The following is a 22619-nucleotide window of genomic DNA, read 5'->3' as shown; positions in this document are numbered from 1 at the left end:
CACATCAAACTGGATTGATTCAAGTAGCAATTTATGCAAATTCAGTGAAAACAATGGAAGGGTGTGTTTCAAGAGAAACACTGTGTTCATACCAGTGTCTGGGTCCATGCTGAAATCCTGGGATCCAGGACCATGTAGAGAGTACTGGATCCAGGCACTGATGCCCATATCTGCATCTGTAGCTGCAACCCTCAGCAGCACACTGTTGACTGGGAGGTCCTCTGGGATGTAGGCAGTGTACACAGCCTACAAACACACACAAACAGAGCAAAGAAACAAAAAAAGCTTTGTCACTGGATTTGAAATTTCAAATGACACTAAGAAAGTTGAGGACTCTCTAACAATAACTACTTTTACAGTTAGCTAAGTCAAATGTATGCAGTAGATCTATGTGGTTTATCTGTAGTAAATCTAACTGCCATTTGCAGTTTTCTTCACGGGTTGTATCTGTCCATCAAAAAGAGCACTTTATTTTTTACTTACCTGGTCACAGATAGGACTGTTGTCATTGGTGTCCATCACTGTCACCTCCACCATTGCCTGAGAAACAAAGAGTCCATCGCTAGCAGTAATGTTGATGATGTAGAGGTTGCGTTCCTCCCTGTCCAGCTGCCCTTTCACATACATCTTCCATTCACCCTGAACCAGACCGAGCGCGAACACACCACGATAGTTCCCACCTGGACAATACACAGCCAGACAGAAAAAATAAGATAAAGGATTGGTAAAGAAGATATCTTCATCAATATAAAGCTGTGTCAAAACATTATTTGTATAAACAAGTCAGGTTCAAGTTCTAAACTTCATGTTTGCAGCTAAAATATGTCACTGTGCAACCATCACCATTTTAAAGTAAATTTTTAATGTTTTAGCAGAGAAAGTAAACTTTGTAAATTTTAAATTTTAAATATACAGTTAGATATATAAACATCTAACTGTAACTGACTGGGTGTCTCTAGGTGTGTTAATTCTGGTAAACATTATAATCAGTTATCATTTCTGGGAGTAATAATTTGCATATTGCTACTGGTTTGTTGTTGACCTCAGTAAAGTAAATATGTGAATCTTATTAAACAGAGGTCAATCTATTGTAAAGTTTTAAAAATGTGTAGAAAAATGAAGAGTAGATTAAGTGTGCAGCCAATCTACTCTTCATTTTTCTACACATTTTTAAAAAATCTTTACAGTAGATTAATCTCTGATCAGTCAGATTCACATCCACAATCCACATGGAGTTAATGAGGGACTGGTGTCAGCTTCATGTTAATCCTGTCCAAAACTCTCATTCCATTTCAATGGTAATTTGTGTAAGATTTAGTGACAACCTATATAACCCCTGTTTAAAAGCAATTGCCCTCCTAAACCTAATAACTGGTTGGTCCACCCTTGGCAGCAGCAACTGCAGTTAAACATTTGCCATAGCTTGTCTTTTATATCACCAAGTCTGCAAACCAGTTGTTCATCTCTGGTTTATGGAACATGGCACAAGATGTTCACCTGGGCTCGAAATTTCTTCTATCTTGACTGATCAATCTGGAAAAGTTCCATTGAGAGCCACTTTGCAGGGTGGCATGCTGACAATTTTTTTTTTTTTGCATTTTTTGGTGTCACATGGGGACCTACATAATATTAGGCAGGAAGTTCAGTGTCACTGCAACAGATGTGAGAGGGGCTATGTGGAAAAGACATCACATTACAGTGGCCAATTATGTGAAATATTATGAAGCCACAGTAGTAGTAGTAGCACTAGTCACAAAGACAATAAATCTTTTAAGGAAACTAAACAGTAATTAAACAATCAATCTTTATGGCAATTGGTGTGTGCTGACAGAGTTTACAATTTTCTAATCTTCAGTCAGAGATTTGTTATTCACACACACATACACATACAGTTGGGTTTAAAAATCTGGAAGAACATAAAAATTTGTTCACATTGTTGTTTAAACCCGGGAACAACAAAAATGTCTGCAGATTTAGAAATATCAAAATCGATAAAGAAGTTCTGACAAGTGAAAGTAAAAAGTAAGAATACAGAATATGCTCAATTTCTGGCAAAGCCAGTCTTTTGATTACTATTCATATTACACTGTTTGTCCAAAACAAAAGTCGCCAATTGAATTTAACTAAGCAAATAGGTAAGAGACTTCAATTGGATAATTACTGCAGTAATGAATATGTTTCAGCAGGCGACAACTTATTTAACCTTAGCTGATGCAGTGAGGAGCTTCTCATTTCTTGTCAGAAGACATATCCTGTGGTCATGGAAAGGATGTTAATCTGTTTCAGAAGAGTGAAATTATTGGCCTGCATCAAGCAAAGAAAACATCTAAGGAGATTGCTGAAACTACTAAAATCGGGTTAAGAACCATCCAACGCATTATTAAAACTTGACGGATAGTGGTGAACCATCATCTTCAAGGAAGAAATGTGGTCTAGAACAAACTCTTAGATGATCGTCGGAAATCAACAGTAAAACTCACAGCTATGTTTAATTGTGGAAGTAAGAGCATTTCCACATGCACAATGTGAAGGGAAACTCAAGGGATTAGGACTAAACACCTGTGGAACTCAAAGAAAACAACTGATCAGTGAGGCTAATCAGAAAAAAAGGCTTCAGTTTGCTAGGTAGCATAAAGATTGGACTCTGGAGCAATGGAAGAAGGTAATGTGGTCTGCTAAGTCTAGATTTACCCTCTTCCAAAGTGATGGGTGCGTCAGGGTAAGAAGTGAGGCGGATGAAGTGATGCACTCATCATGCCTAGTGCCTACAAGCCTGTGGGGATTAGGGTTATGAGGTTCAGCAACATTATGTGCCCAAAGAATGAGGTCAGCTGACTTCCTGAATATACTGAATGACCAGGGGCCTCATTTATAAAACATTGCGTAGGATCCACACTAAAAGTTTGACTACGCCGAAAACCTGAAATAGGCGTACGCCAAAAAATATCCTGATATATAAAACCGTGCATACGCACAACTGCACGCAATTTCCCATTTATAAATCACACTCCAGCTGGAAGATTGCGCAGGTGGATCCACCTCACATCCCGCCCACAACACACCCACATTTTACCATGAATGGTCAATGCAAAGTAACTCATGAATGTATTTCCATATAAACAAGCTGCTGATCCACGGCATTTTACGCTCAGTCATGGCAGAAAAAAGAAAAGGAAATTTTTCGGAGACCGAGATAGAGGTGCTTGTGGATGAGATGGAGGCCAGGAAGAGTATTTTGTTTGGTGGTCATAGTAGTGGCATCACTAACAAAAGAAAAGGCACCGAGTGGCAGCAAGTTGTCACCTCTGTCAACAGTGTGAGTTCCACAGAGAGAACTGTGGCAGAGGTGAAAAGGAAGTGGTCTGATTTGAAGGTGGAGGCCAAGAAGAGAGTGACATGCCATCGCCAAAGCATGTCTGCTACAGGTGGAGGTAGAGGCAAACCTGAGCCCACACCTCTGGACAGCAGGATAGCGTCCATCCTCGGGACGGCCAGCGGGTGTGGAATCATGTCAGAGAAGGAAGGAGACACCGATTTGGCAGAGCCCACAGAGGAGACCGGTAAAGTACAGTTTTATCCGTTTATTAAATGTATTAAATATTTAAATGGACTTGTAAAAAGGCAGTGAACTTATGCTTTTTGTCCTCCGTCACTCTAGAGTTGGAAACACTGGCTGACGAGGAAGTTCTGACCACAGCGTGTCCTGTCAGCGTGGATGAATCCTGGCTGTCCCCAGTACAAGTACATCCTGAGACCATGGCACACCCAGAAGTGGTCGGATCCTGACAGACAGAGTCCTACAATCACAAAGGGACACCATCGGTGCCATAAATGAAATACGGGATGAGCTCCAGCAAATACGCACCGTAATGAACAACATGTGTGAGGTCCTGTCTGACATTGCTGCCTCTATTAAAGATCTTGTTAAAAAAAAAATGAAACATACTTTCGGTCTTTTTGCAAACGCTGCATAACACCCCGGCTCTACAAGTGTAATATGTGATGACAATAAAGGTTTGGGATCAATCTGGCTTCAATTCACCACCTCACCGTCTGGCACTGCCGTTCCCTCTGTCTCCAAAATGTCCGTAAGCAAGCATCAATTTTGGCGCAGCGGTGCGCAAATTCTCACGCCAAGTTTATTTTTATAAATCACAACCTTTGCGTTGGAAGTGGCGTACGTAACTTTCTAGCCCCGTTTTGTGCGTACGCAAGCTTTATAAATGAGGCCCCAGGTCTTTCCATCAATGGATTTTTTTTTTCCCTGATGGCATGGGCATATTCCGAGATGATGATGCCAGGATTCATCGGGCTCACACTGTGAATGAGTGACATCATTTTCGCACATGGATTGGCCTCTACAGAGTACAGACCTCAGCCCCACTGAGAATCTTTGGGATGTGCTGGGGAAGACTTTGCACAGTGGTCTGATTTTCCCATCATCAATATAAGAGCTCGGTAGAAAATTAATGCACATTGCAGAAGCTGACTGAAACAATGCCACGGCGAATGTGTGCCGTTCTCAGAGGTAAAGGCAGTCCAATGAACTATTAGAGTGTGCAACATTTTTTGGGGACGGGCAGTGTATTAACATGCCCGTTTAGCTTGTTTGTCATCCAGGTCATGGTAATCCCAAGAGTTTCACTAAAAGTCTAGTTGCTTATTTCCTGAAGCTCTAAGCATATCATTAATACTAATGGTTTTAAAGGTCAGCATTCATGTTGGTTTCCCTTCTTCTTTTGATTATTTTGTGAATGCCCCTTTCCTAATGTCCCTTCCTTTGATATACATCAAAGGAAAGGGACATCAACTGTTCCAAATCAAGCAGATTAGAATATTTTTGCACTAAATACCAAAATATCCATACACCAAACATGCATGCACGTCAAGCAGATTTGAATATTTTTGCACCAATCACCAAAGTTAAGTGGTAATATATGAATTTAGGAGCCCTCTTTGTAGATAAGAAGAAATTCAGGGTGTGCGGTACAGGGTGTACAATGACCATGAACAGTGTCTGATGTTCATATCACAGGCTTTCCCCAGCATTAACTGTTCCCAAGTTACACAGACAAGGGTGGAAAGCAGGAATTCTTAAAACATAGGCTCTGGATGTATAAAACAATTCAGAAAAACATGCAGAATTGTCAAGTCAATGTTCTTGTCTGGAGATGATGGCTATAATGCAGTGTCAGATATTTACATTGGTACTCACCAGTGATGTGGTAACTGACTTGTCGGTTAACGGCAGAGCTATCGTCATCTCTCGTCATCAACAGAGCCACCACCTCGCCTGGGGGGTCACTCTCCAGAATTGAACCAAAGTAGTAGTTCTCCATGAACCTGGGTGGATTATCATTAATGTCTGACACTGCCACTGTCACAGTGGAAGTACTGGAAAGAGGCAGGGTCTCCCCAAGATCTGACGCCACCACTGTGAATGTATAGGATGGATTTGTCTCATGGTCCAGGTCCTTGCGTGTGGAGATCCAGCCTGTGTTGCTATCAATGCTAAAGGTGTCAAGTAACATGTCTGAATCCCCTTCTGAGTGGATTAATGTACCGAGTTTGTATATGACCTGGCCGTTGGCCCCTGAGTCTGGGTCTAGTGCTTGGACTTGAATAATTCTGGTTCCAGCTGATATTCCCTCCATAATGGTGGTATCATAGGAGTTGGTCTGAAAGGCTGGTTTGTTGTCATTTAGATCCAATACTTTGATTTCGGTATCGACAGAGGACACAGAATCCAACTTAGCCTGTTCTGCTGTGGCAGTGACCTTGAAGTGGTATTCTTTGATAGCTTCATGATCCAAGGACTTATCAAGTTTGATTACACCTGTATCCTTTTCCACCACAAATACCCCATCTTGGTTGTTTTCACCATTTTCTCCATTAACCAGGGCAAAGGTAACAGAGACTGAGGTATATCCAAGAGGACTGTTGAGGTACACCCTCCCTACGGCTGACCCTACAGGGGTGTTCTCTGGGACACTAAATAAGTAATGATGTTGACTGAAGGAAGGAATGAAGGCATCTGGAGAAAGAACATGAATGTAAACAGACACTAGAGAATGTCGGACTGGATTTCCACCATCCACAGCCTTCACAAAAAAAGATAACACAGAGTTCCTTAAGTGACTGAAGCTGCCTTTAGTTACCATCCAACCATTGTCTGGATCTATCTCCAAAATGTCTACCACAGGGACATGTGCCTCACTGTAAAGTGAGTATGTCACTTTGGCGTTAGAGCCATCATCAGGATCATGAGCCTGAATTTGTGTCACCAAAAAACCTTTTGCTACATCGGACTTGACTGATGCCCGGTACTCTGTGGCACGAAAGTGAGGTGCATTATCATTATCGTCCAACAAAGTAACATGTACTGTACAGTAAGAGACACGCCCACCCGAATCCCGGGCTGCAACTGTAAGAACAATGTCTTTACTGGCTGGATCTTCACGATCAAATTTTTCTACAGTGCAAATGTGACCACTTGCATCAATGCTAAATTGATCCTTTCCCATATCATTGACAAATGAATAAGTGATGTGGCCAAACACTCCGGGGTCTGCATCGGTTGCCTTTACCTGGAATAAAAACAATGTATTAGTCAATACAGATATTTCTTAAGGATTACAGTTACTTGCCAAATTGTATGAAGTTCAATCGCACTTACCTGTATAACTTTGGTTCCCACAGCCGCATTCTCTCTTAACTCTGCTTCATACATATTCTGTCCAAACACTGGATTATGCAGGTTGGCTCCCAACACCTTAACATGAACCTGTGCAGTGCTAGTAAACACTCCATCAGACACTGAAACATTGAGGCTGTAGGCAGACTCCATTCTTTGCTTACGGTGGTTGGACAATGTGATGATCCCTGTTTTTTTCTCCAGTAGAAAATTCATCTTTTCATTTCCCGACAAAATGCTGTACTCCAATTTGTCAAAATCTGAGCTGTCAGCATCCGAGGCCTGGATACAAGTTATAAAGTGGCCTCTTGGTGCTAACTCATTCACGTATGCCTCATAGAGCAACTGGTTGAAAACAGGAGGATTGTCATTCATGTCATTTAACATGACAGTCACCGATACTTCACTACTAAGGGGTGGGAAACCATTATCAGTGGCCCTGACAATGAAGTCATACTTCTGGACTAGCTCGTGATCTAACATACGAGCTGTCAAAATTAATCCACTGCTACTATCTATGTGAAAGTAGTCTGTGCTGTTACGGACATCAGAGAAGATCTGATAGCGTACAGCATTGTTCTTGTCTGAGTCTTTGTCTGTAGCAATAACTTGAAGTGCTGGAGTTCCGATCATGGCTGTTTCAGACAAAACTACCCTGTAGGACATTTTCTGGAAGATAGGTGGGTTATCGTTTACATCCTGGACAAAGACATCTACATCAACCTCAGCATGGGCACCAGTCAGACAGTCTGTGGCACTGATGGTCAGGTGGTAAGATGATGCTGTTTCATAGTCCAAAGAGTGGATAACACTTATCACTCCAGTATCAAAACCAATATCAAACTGAAGAAATGGATCTCCATTGACAATAGTGTAGATTATGTTTTGACCTTCAGGACTAGTAGCGTTGATGCCAAGGATAGGTGTGTGCACAGTCACATCCTCATTTACAGAAACAGAATAAAATGACTTGTCATAGACAGGCATGGCTTTGTTGACAACAGTAATGGGGAACTCTATAGTAGATGAGAGGGGTGGATAACCACTGTCTTTGGCATATATCGAAATCTGGTACTCCACATTGGACAAATCAGACTCAAAGGACCTCTTGAGGCTAAGAATACCTGTCTGTCGATTGATTTCAAAGTGCCCATGATCATCCTTGAGATAGTAAGACACCTCTCCATTAATCCCTTTGTCACCATCTACTGCCATGACCCTGAAAATGGGAGATCCAGGTTCAGCTTCTACTTGAACAGCTGCGTAATAAGGCAGTCCAACAAACACAGGGGCATTATCATTTATATCCTCAACTTGGACTCTAACCATAACTCTGGCCACGTGCAAACGGTCGTGCTCCCTTCTTGCCTCGACAACCAGTTCATACAACTCTTGCTCTTCACGGTCAAAGGGTATACCCGTGGTTTGGATAACACCAGATGTCGACCGAATTCTGAATCGTGTACCAGCATTCAACAAGGCATACTTTAATGGTTCATTGAGACGGTTTCCCACAGCACTGACCACAGCAACTTTAGTGATATTTGATACATTCTCTTCAATAGATGAAGAGTAAATGTTATGGGTGAAGCTGAGACCAGAGTCCAGAGCTTCTCTGACAATTATAGTCACCAAAGCTGTGCTAGAGAACTTCCCATCTGAAACTTTGACACTGAAGCGGAAACGCTCTTTAAAGAAGTTGTTGTTTCTGACGAGAATAATTCCACTGGAAGGTTTGATGGCAAAGTGCTCAAGTACTCCATCAGTCAGAGAGTATGTGAGTTCTGTAGGGACATCTTTATCAGGGTCTGTGGCTGAAACCTGCAAAGCTTCTACTCCAACATAGGTGGGGAGTAGCAAAACAGTTTCATAGGCATTCTGGGTGAAGCGAGGTGGTGAATCATTGGTGTCAATCACTTGTATTGTGACCTCAGTTGGACTGTCTGCTGTCAGCTGTGGCCTACCGCTGTCTCTCACATGAACATGGAAGTGGAAGGTGGCAAATGTCTCATGGTCTAAATTGGCAATTGTTCTGATGGAGCCAGTTCCAGAGTCCACTGTGAAGAACATTTTTGCAGTGTCCTCAACAATCTGGTAGACCAACAGGGCATTTTGGTTGCGGTCAGCATCACTGGCCTTGATTACAAGAGGCGAGTCATCTGAGTTCAAGACCACACTGTTGACTGGTGCTACCTCACTGATGCTGCCATGGTAGTGAAGCTGCTGGAACACTGGTGGGTTGTCATTCTCATCCACAATCTGGATTACCAGTGTAGCATTTGAAGCCATGCCAGCCATGTTAGTAGCCTGGACTATGAGGGTGTACGATGCTGTGGTCTCATAGTCTAGAGTCTTTAGAGTAGTAATCACACCACTATATTGATTTATCTGAAAAACACGATCTGTGTTGCCCTGCTTGATGTCAAAAGTGAGAGTGGACTGGCTGACTGCACTGACTGTGGTTACGGAGGTCCCAACCATTAAATTCTCTGTGATCTCTGTCTGGTACTCAGGCTGAGGGAATTTTGGACCAGCATTATCAGAGAGAGTGACTGAAATACGCACGACTGTGGTAGTGGACAGAGGAGGGGTGCCACTGTCAGTGACTCTGACAGTGAGAACATAGTGGCCTATGCTGGACAAGTCCAAGTCACGTGCAACAGTAATAATACCCAAAACTGGCTCCATATGGAAAGCATTTCCAGTGTTCCCTGTTGGAGAATTAGGAACAATATTAAAAAAGTATTTTTAATCTGGTGTACAAATCATTAAAACATACAGGAGCAGATAATTAGAAGTCAGAGGTACCTACCTGCTTCAATAGAGTAGTGTAGTTCTGCATTCTCGCCTTTGTCTTTGTCCAGGGCAGTAACCTGGACTACAGCTGATCCGACTGCTGCTGACTCATAGACTGAGCCTTCATACAAAGCACTGGTAAAAATGGGTACATGGTCATTTATATCTTCCACTTCTATTAACACACGAGCCAGATTTTTTCTGTATGGGAACTCTTGATCCTTCACCTGTGGAGAACACAATAAAACAAACCAAGATAAACAGGGATTTTTAATGGTCAGTATGAATTTAAAATATCAAATGTCTCTGGGGACATAATTGGCAAAAATATAACACTATCACTGAAACCAGAGCTCTCACTCTCTCCCTTTCCTCTACAGCATGTTTTTTTTTTATAGTATTAGCTCACTACTAGATATCCTGTATCTAAAAGTAACATATATATTACAGACATATTAATTTAAAAAAAGTTTTATACCCTTTGATGAGGTGTAGAAATTAATGCACTGTGTGGTGTAATCTAACGCTTAACTGCTGAATAGTAAGTTCAGATAGAATGAGCATGGAAACTTAAAAGATTCCCACTCCTGCTACTTTACATGTGAAACAAATCATTACTTTCTCCTCATAAATTTCTGCTCTAAAAATGGTTCCTTATCACTCTCAGTGGTTACTGGTCAAAGCCAATATCCAATAAGAACATGTAGTCATTGAAGTTACTTCATTTCAGGGCAGCATTATAAAGTTTAACCAAACTGATATGCACTATCATCTGATCAGCCCATCAGCATGATGAATGGCCATGAAAAGTGAATGACCTCAAACCAGAACTATAATTTTATTAACACAGCAATGCAGGCAAGACTGGAGTCTGTTACCACAAATTCCTAATTATACCATAAATCATTGATAAAGTTTTGACATAGATTTTTTTTATATCACTAGTAGCTCATCCAAGACCAAATCATGTCTTACAATGACTGTGAAAATATGTTGAGCACAGGCCTCATGGTCTAGCCTTTGAGCAGTGTAGATGACTCCCAGGGTGGGATGGATGCGGAACAGACGCATGCTGTTGGGGTCTATGGAGCTCTGCAGAGAGTAGGTCAGCTGGTGATGCTCATCACGGTCTGATGCCAGAACCTGGACCACCTCAGTGTCAGGTGGTGTATCTTCAGAAATAGTGACGTCATAGGTTGGTTGGGAGAAGATAGGATCGTTATCGTTGTTGTCCATAACAGTAATGTGAACCTGCATCATGAGTGATGTTGACAGGAGAAAAAGGAGAGGGAGTAAATGGATTAAAAAGACAATAGACATTATTGACTGAAGTGCATTAATTTATTTCAAGCTGAGTAGCTGACATTTTGCTGAGATGTATGCAAATGTTATATACTGAAGGTGAGAATCTTGAAGATATGCTAAATATAAAAGTTTTCTATAATAAAACCTATTCAGACAGTATCATCCGTTTATCCACTTTTATACACTGCTTTCCCATCTGTAGGGTTATGCTGGGGCTGGAGTCTGACTTAGGGTGAAGGCAGGGTTCATCCTGGATAGGTCACTAGTCCACCGCAGGGCCACACAGAGAGACAGAACACCAAGCACACTCACATGGTCAGATTGTCAACTTATGGTCAATTTAGAATCAACAATTAACCTCACCATATATGTGAGGGGGTCTATAGTTCATGAATCTCTCTGCACTAAAAAGCACAACTACTTTGTCTTTCATGGTTTATGCTTTTGTTTAGTCTGACAATACTGTTTTAACTTTCTAGTCTGATTAGTTCCTTTGACGGGTGAGATGCGTCATCTCCAGAGGGACATAGGAGGCAACTGTACACATAAATTTGCTCTCCTGAAACAGTTAGAAAAGAGTACTATGTAAGATCAAATAAATTTGTTTCCATGAAATTACTGCACTTGGTGCATTCTTGATCACTGGGAAAGTAGTAATTGCAAGACGCTTTCATAAAGTTCAACTGTGATAAAATACAAAGTCCTGACAGCAGCACCCATAGGATTGTACTTGATTATTTTCAATGGCACTGGTTTTACAAAATAGAACACCCAATCAGAACGGCTGTGAAAAGGATTGAATGCATGTCGTATGCATCATAACTCATGGGAAATTCTTGAGTCACATTTGACCGGTGATGAGTCAGGAAAACACACAAGGAGAATTATTGATATACAGGTGCAAAGGCAGACAGAGCAGACAGAAAGGCAGAAAATGAAATAAGAGTAGCATCTAGAAATTTCAACCGACCCCATTTTGTTGTATTTTCTGATATGCACTCACTGGCCACTTTAGTAAGTAGACCTGTAAAATCTAAAGCAATCCAATGCAACGCCCCTGCCATTAATTTTAGTTTTGCAAAGCTTCTACAATTTCAGGTTTTGCTGACATTGTCAAAATGGATGAATACAGTAGCAGTACAATAGCATTACAATATGATGTTTACAGCAGATTGCATTTTCTTTCAGCTGAATTTACTTTCAAATTCACTTTGGATGTTGAAGATACGATAGTCATCATGTTTTTCCTGTGTAATGGTGGACAATTTCTCCTGTTCCTATCCACCTCTTGGGCATGCAGACAACAACATCATCTGCTTACTTCCGCTATAGAGACAAGAACTGAAACGTCAGATGCCACAACGCTCCACAGTGGTCGAAGGATGCCATTGCACATCTCCAAGGTTCCCTGGCATGCACTGACTGGAGTATTTTTGATAGTGATCTGAATGATAGAGTTCTGTCGTTTTGGATTACATCAATAAACACATAAACACAAGTATTCATGTTAAAACAACAATAAAATATATCTAAACTCCAAGCCTTGGATAAGACAACAAATTAGACAGAGCCTAAAAGAAAAATGCAAAGCCTTTAGGCTCAACAACTGGGAAAACCTAAAATTAGCAAACAGGAAAATAAAAAATGAGGTTTTTAAGGCAAAAATGAGATTCAAGGATAAGATGGAGTCCAAATTTGCCAACATGAACATCAAGCAGGCATATCAAAGGGTGAAAATCCTTACTGGAAGTGAACCCAAAAACAAAATCCATGCCATTCCTGACCCAGAATCCTTTGCAAAATAACTGAACAAATGTTTTGCCCAGTTTAACACACAGGACCACAGAGCTGAGTGTGAAGCTCTGCTGGAAGCCCTCCCTCTTCCAGAAGTGGCCGAGTCAGCTCCCATCTCAGAAGAGGAGCTACGGTGCCAGCTCAGCTGAGCTGGGCAAGGCCTCGGGGGCATGACGGCATCTCAGAAAGGGTGCTGAAGGACTGTGCCCATGAACTCTACCCAGTGCTTTACTCACTCTTCTGTGAATTCTACCAAACTGTGGCCATACCTACCCTTTGGAAAACCGCAACCATAATACCTGTACCTAAAAAACTTCTGCAAACTGAACTCAATCATTATCACCCTGTCGCCATCACCTGGATCACATGCCTGGAAAAACTGCTTCTTGACACCATGCTGTAAGTCACTATCCACAGCGTGACCCCCTTCAGTTTGCCCATAAGTCTGCAAGAGGCACACAGGATGTGGTTGCCTGTCTGCTGCATATCCACGAAGCATGTGGACTCTCCAGGTCACTGGGCAAGAATCCTCTTCATGGACTTCAGTTCAGATTTCAATACAAACCAAAAGCACCTGATGATCCAGAAGTTAAACCAGCTCAACATCCCCTTCCATCTCATTCACCTCATCTGCAACTTCCTCGGTGACAGGTTGCAGGCAGTATGGATGGGCACAACCATCAGCCATAACTATCAACACTGGAGCACCACAAGGCTGTGTCCTCAGCCACTTCCTCTACACACTCTACACCAATGATTGCACAAACCCATCACCCACTATCATATATCTCAAGTACTCGGATGATACAGCTATACTTTCACCGCTTTCAGACAATCACTCTGTCCAGGACAATTACAACAGCATTTCCCACTTCACTCAGTGGTGTAAGGATAACCATCTCCATCTCAATGTCATGAAAACAAAGGAACTGATCATCAGTCCCTCTTCTCTCCAGCAGCCCATTCTCAACAATAACCAAGCAGTGGAAATAGTGGACAATTCTAAATATCTTGGGATTACACTCAACAATAAATTCACTTTTTACCAGCACACCATGGACATCAAAAAAAAGTCACCAGAGACTCTCAGCCATCCATAAACTTAAAGGACTTTATGTTGCCCCATCTCCTTCTGTTGCTGTATCCAAGTATCATCCGATTTATCCTCCTGTACTGCTCCACCTGCTTCTATAACATACTCTCTGTTACAAACAAAGCCAAACTCATATGCATAACCACCATAGCCTCCAAAATAATTGGGCTTCCCACACCAAACCTCACAGAATTAAACAACACAGATTGCAAACATAATAGAACAGAACATAACACACCCACTGAACACATACCTTACCTCCCTCCCCTCAGGAAATAGATACAGAACACTGAGATGCAGACAAGTATGACTAGGCAAAAGCCTAATCCCTTGTGTTATAGCAACCCTTGACTAAAGGCCAAGGTGATCTGGCCAGAGCGAAAACTATATTTATATGATGAACAGTGTTTTTGTAGAATGTGTGTTTTTGTTGGTGTTGTTGTTGTTTTTGTACTGTCCTGTCAATGTAAATCAAGCAGAATGGTGCTGTGGAAAATAATTTTCCCACAGAGATAATAAAGTCTAAGTCTGTATTTCAAACTGCATAAAAAAGAACATTGTCTTTGATTGTTGTCTTTGATGTTCAGCAGAAGGTAGTTCTTAGTGATGCAGTCAGTAAAAATCATCATCAGGTTCCTGTTCTCACCTTCCTGCCCATTCTTAATACATGTCACAATAACTGTATCATCAGGGTATTTCTGAATGTGGCAGGACTCAGATCTGTATTTAAAGTCTGCAGAGTAAACAGGAATGGAGCCAGAACTGTCCCTTGAGGAGCCCCAGTGTTGCTCACCACTGTCCCAGAGACACAGTTCCTCAGCCTGACAAACCGTGGTCAACCTGTAAGATAGTTTGCAATTCAGAAGGTGAGGCAGGCATCAACCCCATTGTTATAGGCTTGTTTTGAATTATGAGAGGTTGAATTGTCCTAAAAGTGCTGAAGAAATCGAAGAACATGATCTCACAATCCACCTAGTTCAGCCAAGCGAGAATAGACCTGGTGGAGCATGTACCGCAGGAAGACAACCGCATCATCCACTCCAACATTCTCCTGGTATGCGAAATGCAGTGGGTAAAGTGAATGTACAACCTGTGATCTTAGAAAGTGGGGCAGAAGCAGATGCTTCAGTGTCTTCATGAGGTGTGCAGTGAGGGCAACCAGTCTCTAATCTAGTCTCTCAACCGCACACACTACTTTGAGCACCGGTACACGACAAGATATCTTCCACAGAACAAGACCCCTACCAGTCTGTAGACTGAAGTTAAAGATCCTCTGGAGGGTCTCAGCCAGTTGAGCAGCACAGTCTTACCCAGTCTGACACAAACCAGAGCGGATGCTGGCTGATGTATCAAACCTGTAGAACACTTGGTTGGCTGTGTCCACATCTCCTGCTGTTGTATGGCTGTTGTTCTTCTTGTAGCAGTGATGTTCCTCATGCACCTCAACACCTCTCTGCTGCTGTTGTCCTCCAGCTTCCTCTCTAGCTTCCTCCTGTCATCCCTCCTGGCCTGCTTCAGACTCCCCTTCAGCTCAAGCTGGACTTTTTGTGCTTCTCCCTGTCTCCATCAGTGAAGGCCTCTTTCTTCTGGTTGAGGGGAGCCTTGATGTTGCTAGTGATCCAAGGTTTGCTGTTGGGAAAGCACCATACTGTCCTCCCACGAATAACGGTGTCCCTGCAGAAACTGATATAGTCCGTGGTACAGTCAGCCATAGTGTCCATGTTCATGTCCATACTGTTATCCTGTTTTGGCAGCAGTACACACAGGATCACAGAGATGCACTGGACATACCAGTCCATGCATTTGAAGCAGTCCTTCAGAGTCTCACTCCCTCTGGGGGTCCACTTCCTGAATGAACAGGTGATTGCAGGCTGATTCAGAACATGGAGTTTGTCTGAGGATCAATGGCTTATATCTCAACCTCCTAGCTCTGAGTATAGCCTTTAGCTTAGCGTTGGCTCTCTGACCACGGCATGCTTTCTTCAACTTGGCCGGAATGAGATGTTTAACTCTGTGGTTTGTCCGTTGTAACCCGAGGAGGTCCCCCCTTGTGTACACTCTTCTTCTCCCAACTATGCACATTGTTGCAGACAAACAAAAGACTACTAGCAGACACTTTAAAAACATTAAGAAAACACAGCGCAATGGAGCTACGTGGACTTGCTGTCACATAGAGCAGCGCACTAGAAGTACTATTACTAGTATCTCTACTGTGAGGTGACAGTGCTAACCCCTGAGCCACTACGCTGTGGCTAAAATTTAACAACTAGTCTCAGTAACTGTATCACAAAGTGCAACATAGCAGCAAGAAGGAAAATGACAAGACCCACATGAACAAAGAGCCTAAAATTTGCATTTTTTCCAATGCAGAGAAAATATAAAGGGAAGTAGAAGGAAATAGGAAACAGGAGTTGAGTGCTGCCAAGCAGTAAGCCTAAGTTTAAAATCCACTGCAGCAGTTGGCCTTCTAGAGACATCCCTAACTGCATGAATCCATGCTGATTCTCCATCTGGGAGCCTTCCTTACATCTTACAGGTGTGTGTGTGTGTGTGTGTGTGTGTGTGTGTGCGTGCGTGCATGCGTGCTTGCGTGCATGCGGTGTGTGTGTGTGTGTGTGTGCTCTATGAGTGTGTGTGTGTGCTTCCTGTATTCCATTTTAATCTATGTCTTTATCCTGGTTTCAGCCCGTTTGAGTCTGGTGCACTGAAACAATATAAAAGAGATGTTCTACTTTTCTGTCACCAGTGGGTGGTTCTCATGATGAAGTTGGGCAAAATTTTGTGAAAATACTCCTAATAATAATAATAATAATCATAACAATAACAAAAAGTCTCCTCACAATGACAATAAAGTCTCTTTATCTTAACTTTTCTTAATAATTTTTTTATTCTTTTATTTATACACTTCATTCACCCCACAAGGGGAAATTCTCTTTTTGAATATCACAGCTTGTTCTGAAGCTGGGGTCAAAGTGCAAGGTCAGCCTCAAGGGCCTAATAGTGGCTGCTTGAACACCCAGCCTTCTGGTCAGTAGCCCAAAGTCATAACTACTGAGCCGCCACTACCCCAAGTGTAATTGAGCCTGCTTTTACACATGATATGGAATATAGCATTGATGGACATCGTACATTGATCAGCCAAAATATTAAAAGCGCTTGCCTAATATTGTTAGATCTCCCCAATACCGCCAAAATGGCTCTGAATATTCAGGGTATGGACCTAGGTCCTCTGGGGTTGTCCGGTGGCATCTGGCAGCAGAATATTAGCAGTGGATCCTTTGGATCCTGTGATTTTAGTGTGGGGCCTCTGTGGATCAGGCTTGCTCTGGTGCATCCTGTGAAGGCTTGAGTTGACAGGGACCTGACAAGTTTGGAGCAACATGGGCTCTTTGTCATATTCCTTGAGCTGTTCCTGTGCAGTTGTTGCAGTGTGGCAAGGCACATTGTTCTGCTGGTTGAAGTTGCTGCCGTGTGGAAGTGTTGTTGCCACAAGGAGGTGTTATTGGTCTTCAGCAATGTTTAGGTGAATGAAAGTCTGTATCCAAGGGTTGCCAACAGAACGTTGAACTGTTATGAGATGGTCAATGTTATTCACTTCACCTGTCAGTGGTTTCAGTGTTGTGGCTGATCAGAAGCAACATTGTTATAACAATGTTGCTTCTACCATGTATAAAATGCTGTTTAATAGAGCCTATTATCTGTCACGGCAGTGTATGCAGCTTCGTAGGAATAACTGTAATACCACTAAGAAACTTAAAACAATGTTTTTTTGAAATGTTTTTATGGACCAGTACAATCCAACATGTGAAGGACCTAAAAATGACTACTATCTACTAAGTGTAAATTACTTAAAGGCTCATCCTGACTTCTTACACAGGTCAGACCACAGACATAAATACAGATACAATGGTGATGAGTAGAACTTCAAAGGATTCACTGTGAGAATCATACTCCTGGTAAACCGCAACATACCATGTTGCAGTTTACAAAAAACGTAAAAGAAGAAACTGCTTGTTGTTGTGGAACAGATTTCTGTGGACTGAAAATTCAACCTCTATGAAAAAGATGGAAGGGGAAAATGTGGAGGAAGAAGGAACATTTCATGACCCAAAACATCATCCTGTCAGTCAAACATGACTGATAGTAGCAGACAGTATGGTCTATGGATTAGGAATATGGCTGTCAGTGGAATTGGCACACTGACTTAATTAAATTAGTGATGATTTGAAATTGATATTGACAAAAGCAACAAAGTGAATTCACAGGTGTACAGTAGCATTCTCTGTACTTAAATTCTGCAAAATGCATCAAAACTAATTGAACAACAGTTTCTCATTCAGGACAATCATCCTAAACATATGATCACTGATACAGTTGATCACAACATTTTATTAGAGATTTTTTTTTTTTTTTTTAATGAGACTGCAACATCTCATTGGGATTAAAGGAATCTCACTAGGCTGGGGTAAATTATATTTACCAGATAGTTTGCAACACATTTATCAGATAGATTGCATCTTGTTCGTGTCACTGATGATTCTTTTATGCGTTGCAGTTACGAGTTGGTTATTGAGTTCCACCGATACTTTTCACTTTGTAAATACTCCCCTCAATCACTGTTACTAGGAGATGATGATTAAACTTCCCTGGTAAATGACACCATTTACATTTATACAGTAGCCATTTATGTAGCTGATATAAACATTTATACCAGCTACATTTATCTATGAAGCCAGGGGAAGAAGATCAATTACTCATCATATATTAAGGCCAGGGTGACCTGTACTTTTCTTTTTCTATATTCAGACAAAACTGAGGCTATTTTTTGGCCCCAAACACATCAGTTGATCAAAAATGCTGCAGCCAGAGTTCTTAGAGAAGCAAGTAAAACAGATCATATTTCTCCCATATTAGATTCTCTTCACTCGTTCCCTGTAAAATCCCATATTATCCCAAAGGAGCACTTTGCTCTCAGACTACAGGTTTACTTGTGGCTACTAGACTTTAAGGGTCTTGCCTGTGAAACGAGCTCCCAGTTTGGCCTCAGGACACAGACACCCTCATTACTTTAAAGATTACGCTAAAAAATGTCCTGTTTGATCTTTTAGTTAGTGCTCTCTCGAATAACCATAAACTATCCTTTAGAATGTAGAATAGAATATAAACTTTATTGATCCTAAATAGGAAATTAATTTGTAAGAGCAGCATGTTGACATAGACAACCGAGACAACAAACAGAGAAAGAGTGAGATGAGGTGGGACTGAGCTGACGGAGGTCACCAGAACTGGTATGGGAGGGGCAAACTTGAGAGGATGAAGGTAAAAGTTTGGGTTGAAGAGAAGTTTGGGTTGAAAGAGGAGGGTGGGAGAAGATGGTCAACCTGGTCTCTCCAGTTTCAGTGTGTGCAGTAGGAGAAATGTAAACAACAATGGCGACGATAACAGTGAACTCCCATGGCAGACAGTATGGTCTCAGACTAACTCCTAACAGTTCAATGTCCCTGCTACAGATCTGTTCTTTGATGGTAACGTGTGCAGGATATACCATCTATCATTCACAAGCAGAGCAAGTCCTCCACCTCTCCTCTTAATTAAGCTGCTACAGGCCTAGACTGCTGGAGGACCTTGCCTGTTGCCCTGAACACCTTGTCTTTACTGTCCTCTTTCTCTCTGTATAGTTATGTATACCCAAATTGAATGTCACTAACTTAGTGTCTTCTTTCTTCCCTGGCAGGGAATGTCAGTGGAAGTAACAACAGAGATGATTCAGATTGTCTGCTGACATCTGTAGGATAAAGATTTTGGGCAGTATTTGATTGCAAAGGTTTTTGAGCAAATAATACTAGGCATACTTTTGTGTGGCTTGTGAATCTGTCTAAATACTTTTTAACCACTAAAATCTGGGCATACCTAATACTGATGCTTAACATATTTTGTGAGTAGAATTACACAAAAACTAGAATTGTCCTTTTGATAATTTAGTTGTTGGTGTTCAGTCGATAAATCTAATAAAAATCCCAACACTTTTCCAAGCTCTGATGGTTCAGTATGCTCATGCATCACTTCTATTGATTTGCCCATAATCCACAATGTTCACAATTCTCCCGCAGAGGAATGGTTGTATATAATGTAATCCAGTCAAGATGGTTACTATGGACAGTGTTTTAAGACAGTATTTCTGAGAGATAAGACCAGACCAGGACTGGGACTGGATAGAATTTGATTGGTAAAAGGTTAGTTAAATGAAGGAAAAGTGGTACCTGTGTATTTGCAGTGTTGGTGCCATCTGTGGCCTGCACTGTGAGGTTGTAGAAGGAGCGCTGTTCAGCATCCAGAGGCTTGGCAATGATAATGGTGCCCACAGCTTTCTCTACATCAAACACACTGTCGCTGTTCCCACCTGGTCCACAGGAAGAAGGTCAGGAGGAGGGAGGGGCACACAGTAGGAATCATAAAGACATATTCAGAATGTTATTTTATAAAGTGGACCAGTGGTTTTCAGTCTTGTGAAACCATATGATGAAATGTAAGGACATTTATTATTATATAAATATACCATATCTACAGTATTAAATTGGCTGTTTTGCATACAATCTGTACAATGTCAATCAGTGAATTAAGCTTCTACAATGATATGATCAGAGAACAGCACATGACTGGAAACCACTGTTGCACATACACAGTTCACTGATTCACTTTAAAGAGTGTGACAATGCAGGGGAGGGAGGTATGGCTGCTGATGTAGCTAAGCTCTTGAATCACACACCCACTATAAACCACCATTCCAAAGCACAACATCACACCATCACAATGAGGAATGAGCACTGGCCAAGCAAACAGCACCAACAACACAAATCCTGTGTGTGCATGTGTGTTCCTACTACTGTCTCTTCATTCAAGGTGACATACTGTACTGGTCAAAAGCTCAATGGTGTTTATTTGATAGTCAATGTTCAGCAAGTTTAATATTGTGTGAGGGAGCTCTGCTGGACAACAATCATGTTATCTGAAGTATATATCTTCCAATTTCCATAGAGACACAGCACTATAATAAAAAGAATTTTTCCTACTTGCATCACTAACTTGGTTCTGAAGACACTGTTTTTGTCCTCTTTAAAAAAAAAAAAAATTGTTGGTATAATGAAGTGGTTTGGTCCCGTGTCAGTACTGAGGATCAGGTAAGGTTCTTGTTCTGTGCAAGTGGAACTGTGGTTGTTACCATGCAAACATCAGACCTTATTTATCACCATCACCACCTACACTGAATTGTCTGTGTTTATTTGTGGAGCAGACTGAAAGGGATTCCTCTGTGGGTCTGTCTGAATAAATCAATGGCCTCAACACACAATGAGGGAAGATCTCAGCTATCCACCACTCCGCTGATGCTTACTGTGTGTGCTCAAGTGTGTACACAGCAACATGAGTCTTTGTGTTATCCATTTATCAATTTATAAATGCCTTTAATATGTGTGAATTGGTGAATGAGAAACACAATGTGAAGGGCTTTGAGTGTTACTGAGGTAGAAAAGTGCTATATAAGTACAGACCATCTATATTTAAATTTGTTAACATTCACATTTAAAATATTTGTTTCATGTTAGGTCAAACATATCATGACAGAAAAAATATATATATCAGAACCAAGAATTATTATAATTATTACTATAATTATTGATTAAACATGACAAAACATTGTAAATTTGTTTTTATAATGTACTAATTGTTTCAATAATCAAAAATACTTTACAAGTCTTTTAAAAGGGGGTAGTTAACTAAATTGTTGATATATGGCAACAAATTGCTGTCATAAAAAGTAGCATAAAATCACATTTTTCTCTGAAACCATCCTTTCATTAAAAAATCAAACTGCATGTTTCAGCATTTGTGCAGTTAAATTAAACTATAATTTTGATAGTTTTGGGATGTATGATGAGATTACCACTGCAGTTAAATAGGAAAATATACCTAATAAGACATAGGACATCATTGTCTTGAAAAATCAATTGTACTGTATTTTGTGTTTTATTTAACATTTCAATAATTCATTAACATTTATTTAATTAATCATTGTCATTGTCAACATGCCTTTGAAAAAAATTCTGATTAGCCTGACTGAAGTATGATTGCACTTATCCAGGTTCATATCAGCATCGTTATCATAACTACTCATTTGCTCATCCTTAGTTTCCTGTGGTAAAAGATTGAACCATGCCCTTTTCTCTTTGCCTTTCCCACAGAAGAATTTGACTTGGATGTTTTAAAAACATAAGAAGCATATGCAAACTGGACAAATTATCTAGAGCAGTGGTCCCCAACCTGGGGTCTGCGCCAGAGATCAGAGGGAGGGCGTGGAGTTTTGTCTGCTCTGAGGTTGTGAGCTTATAAAAAATACATTTTCACATTCTGGATAAAATCAGAGTAACAGACTTACTGTGTCATCATAAGTCTACCTAGAAAACATTTTAAAAACACACTTATTTGCTCTTTCTGCAAAAATTCTTTGCTGCTTTTTTTGGGGGGGGGGGGGGGGGGGGGGGGGGGGCATCTTATAGGGGGGCTCCAAGCCAAACAGGTTGGGAACCACTGATCTATAGTATACAGTATTTGTATAGTCCTGATAGTGTTTGTATAATGCAGGGTTTCCTCTACATTCATTCAGTAGCGGTGGCTTGCCGCTGCTGAATCCCAGCCACCACCCCTACAAATTTCTTAATTTATTTATGTTTTTTAATCGTCGCAAATACACCACCGCCGCATGTTTCCACTTTCACAGCAGTCTTGCACTGTGTCGGGTACTCACGAGTACTAAGATAAAATGCAGATAACTATCTTGCTCACTATATACTCTTTGATACGTTGGGTGAATACGACATTAATTACTCGCGAGAGCGCGGCTTTGAAAGTGACGTCATGTCAAGCACCCAGGCAGCAGGTCAG

General features: G+C 41.2%; 2 protein-coding genes across 11 annotated transcripts in view; one reads left to right on the top strand and one right to left on the bottom strand.

Annotated features, from left to right (window-relative positions):
• The window catches only part of fat3a (FAT atypical cadherin 3a), a 251252-nt gene that overhangs the window by 77262 nt on the left and 151371 nt on the right, over positions 1-22619 (bottom strand). For all 10 annotated transcript variants that reach the window (XM_055012369.1, XM_035947739.2, XM_035947744.2 and 7 more), the window contains 7 exons: positions 19943-20082; positions 10466-10741; positions 9507-9717; positions 6677-9405; positions 5216-6587; positions 484-680; positions 93-246 (listed from right to left, as the gene is read on the bottom strand). In XM_055012369.1, the coding sequence (XP_054868344.1) occupies positions 93-246; positions 484-680; positions 5216-6587; positions 6677-9405; positions 9507-9717; positions 10466-10741; positions 19943-20082 (5079 nt within the window). The remainder of the gene's footprint in view (positions 1-92; positions 247-483; positions 681-5215; positions 6588-6676; positions 9406-9506; positions 9718-10465; positions 10742-19942; positions 20083-22619) is intronic.
• On the top strand, positions 2992-4241 carry LOC129349333 (t-SNARE domain-containing protein 1-like). Its single transcript, XM_055012373.1, has 2 exons — positions 2992-3560; positions 3659-4241. Exons 1-2 carry the CDS (start codon positions 3104-3106, stop codon positions 3784-3786), a joined length of 585 nt encoding a protein of 194 aa, XP_054868348.1. The 5' UTR covers positions 2992-3103; the 3' UTR covers positions 3787-4241.

This window comes from Amphiprion ocellaris, chromosome 7 (genome assembly GCF_022539595.1).
Source record: "Amphiprion ocellaris isolate individual 3 ecotype Okinawa chromosome 7, ASM2253959v1, whole genome shotgun sequence".
Taxonomy (NCBI): Eukaryota; Metazoa; Chordata; class Actinopteri; family Pomacentridae; genus Amphiprion; species Amphiprion ocellaris.
This window is presented reverse-complemented; position numbering and strand designations above follow the sequence as displayed.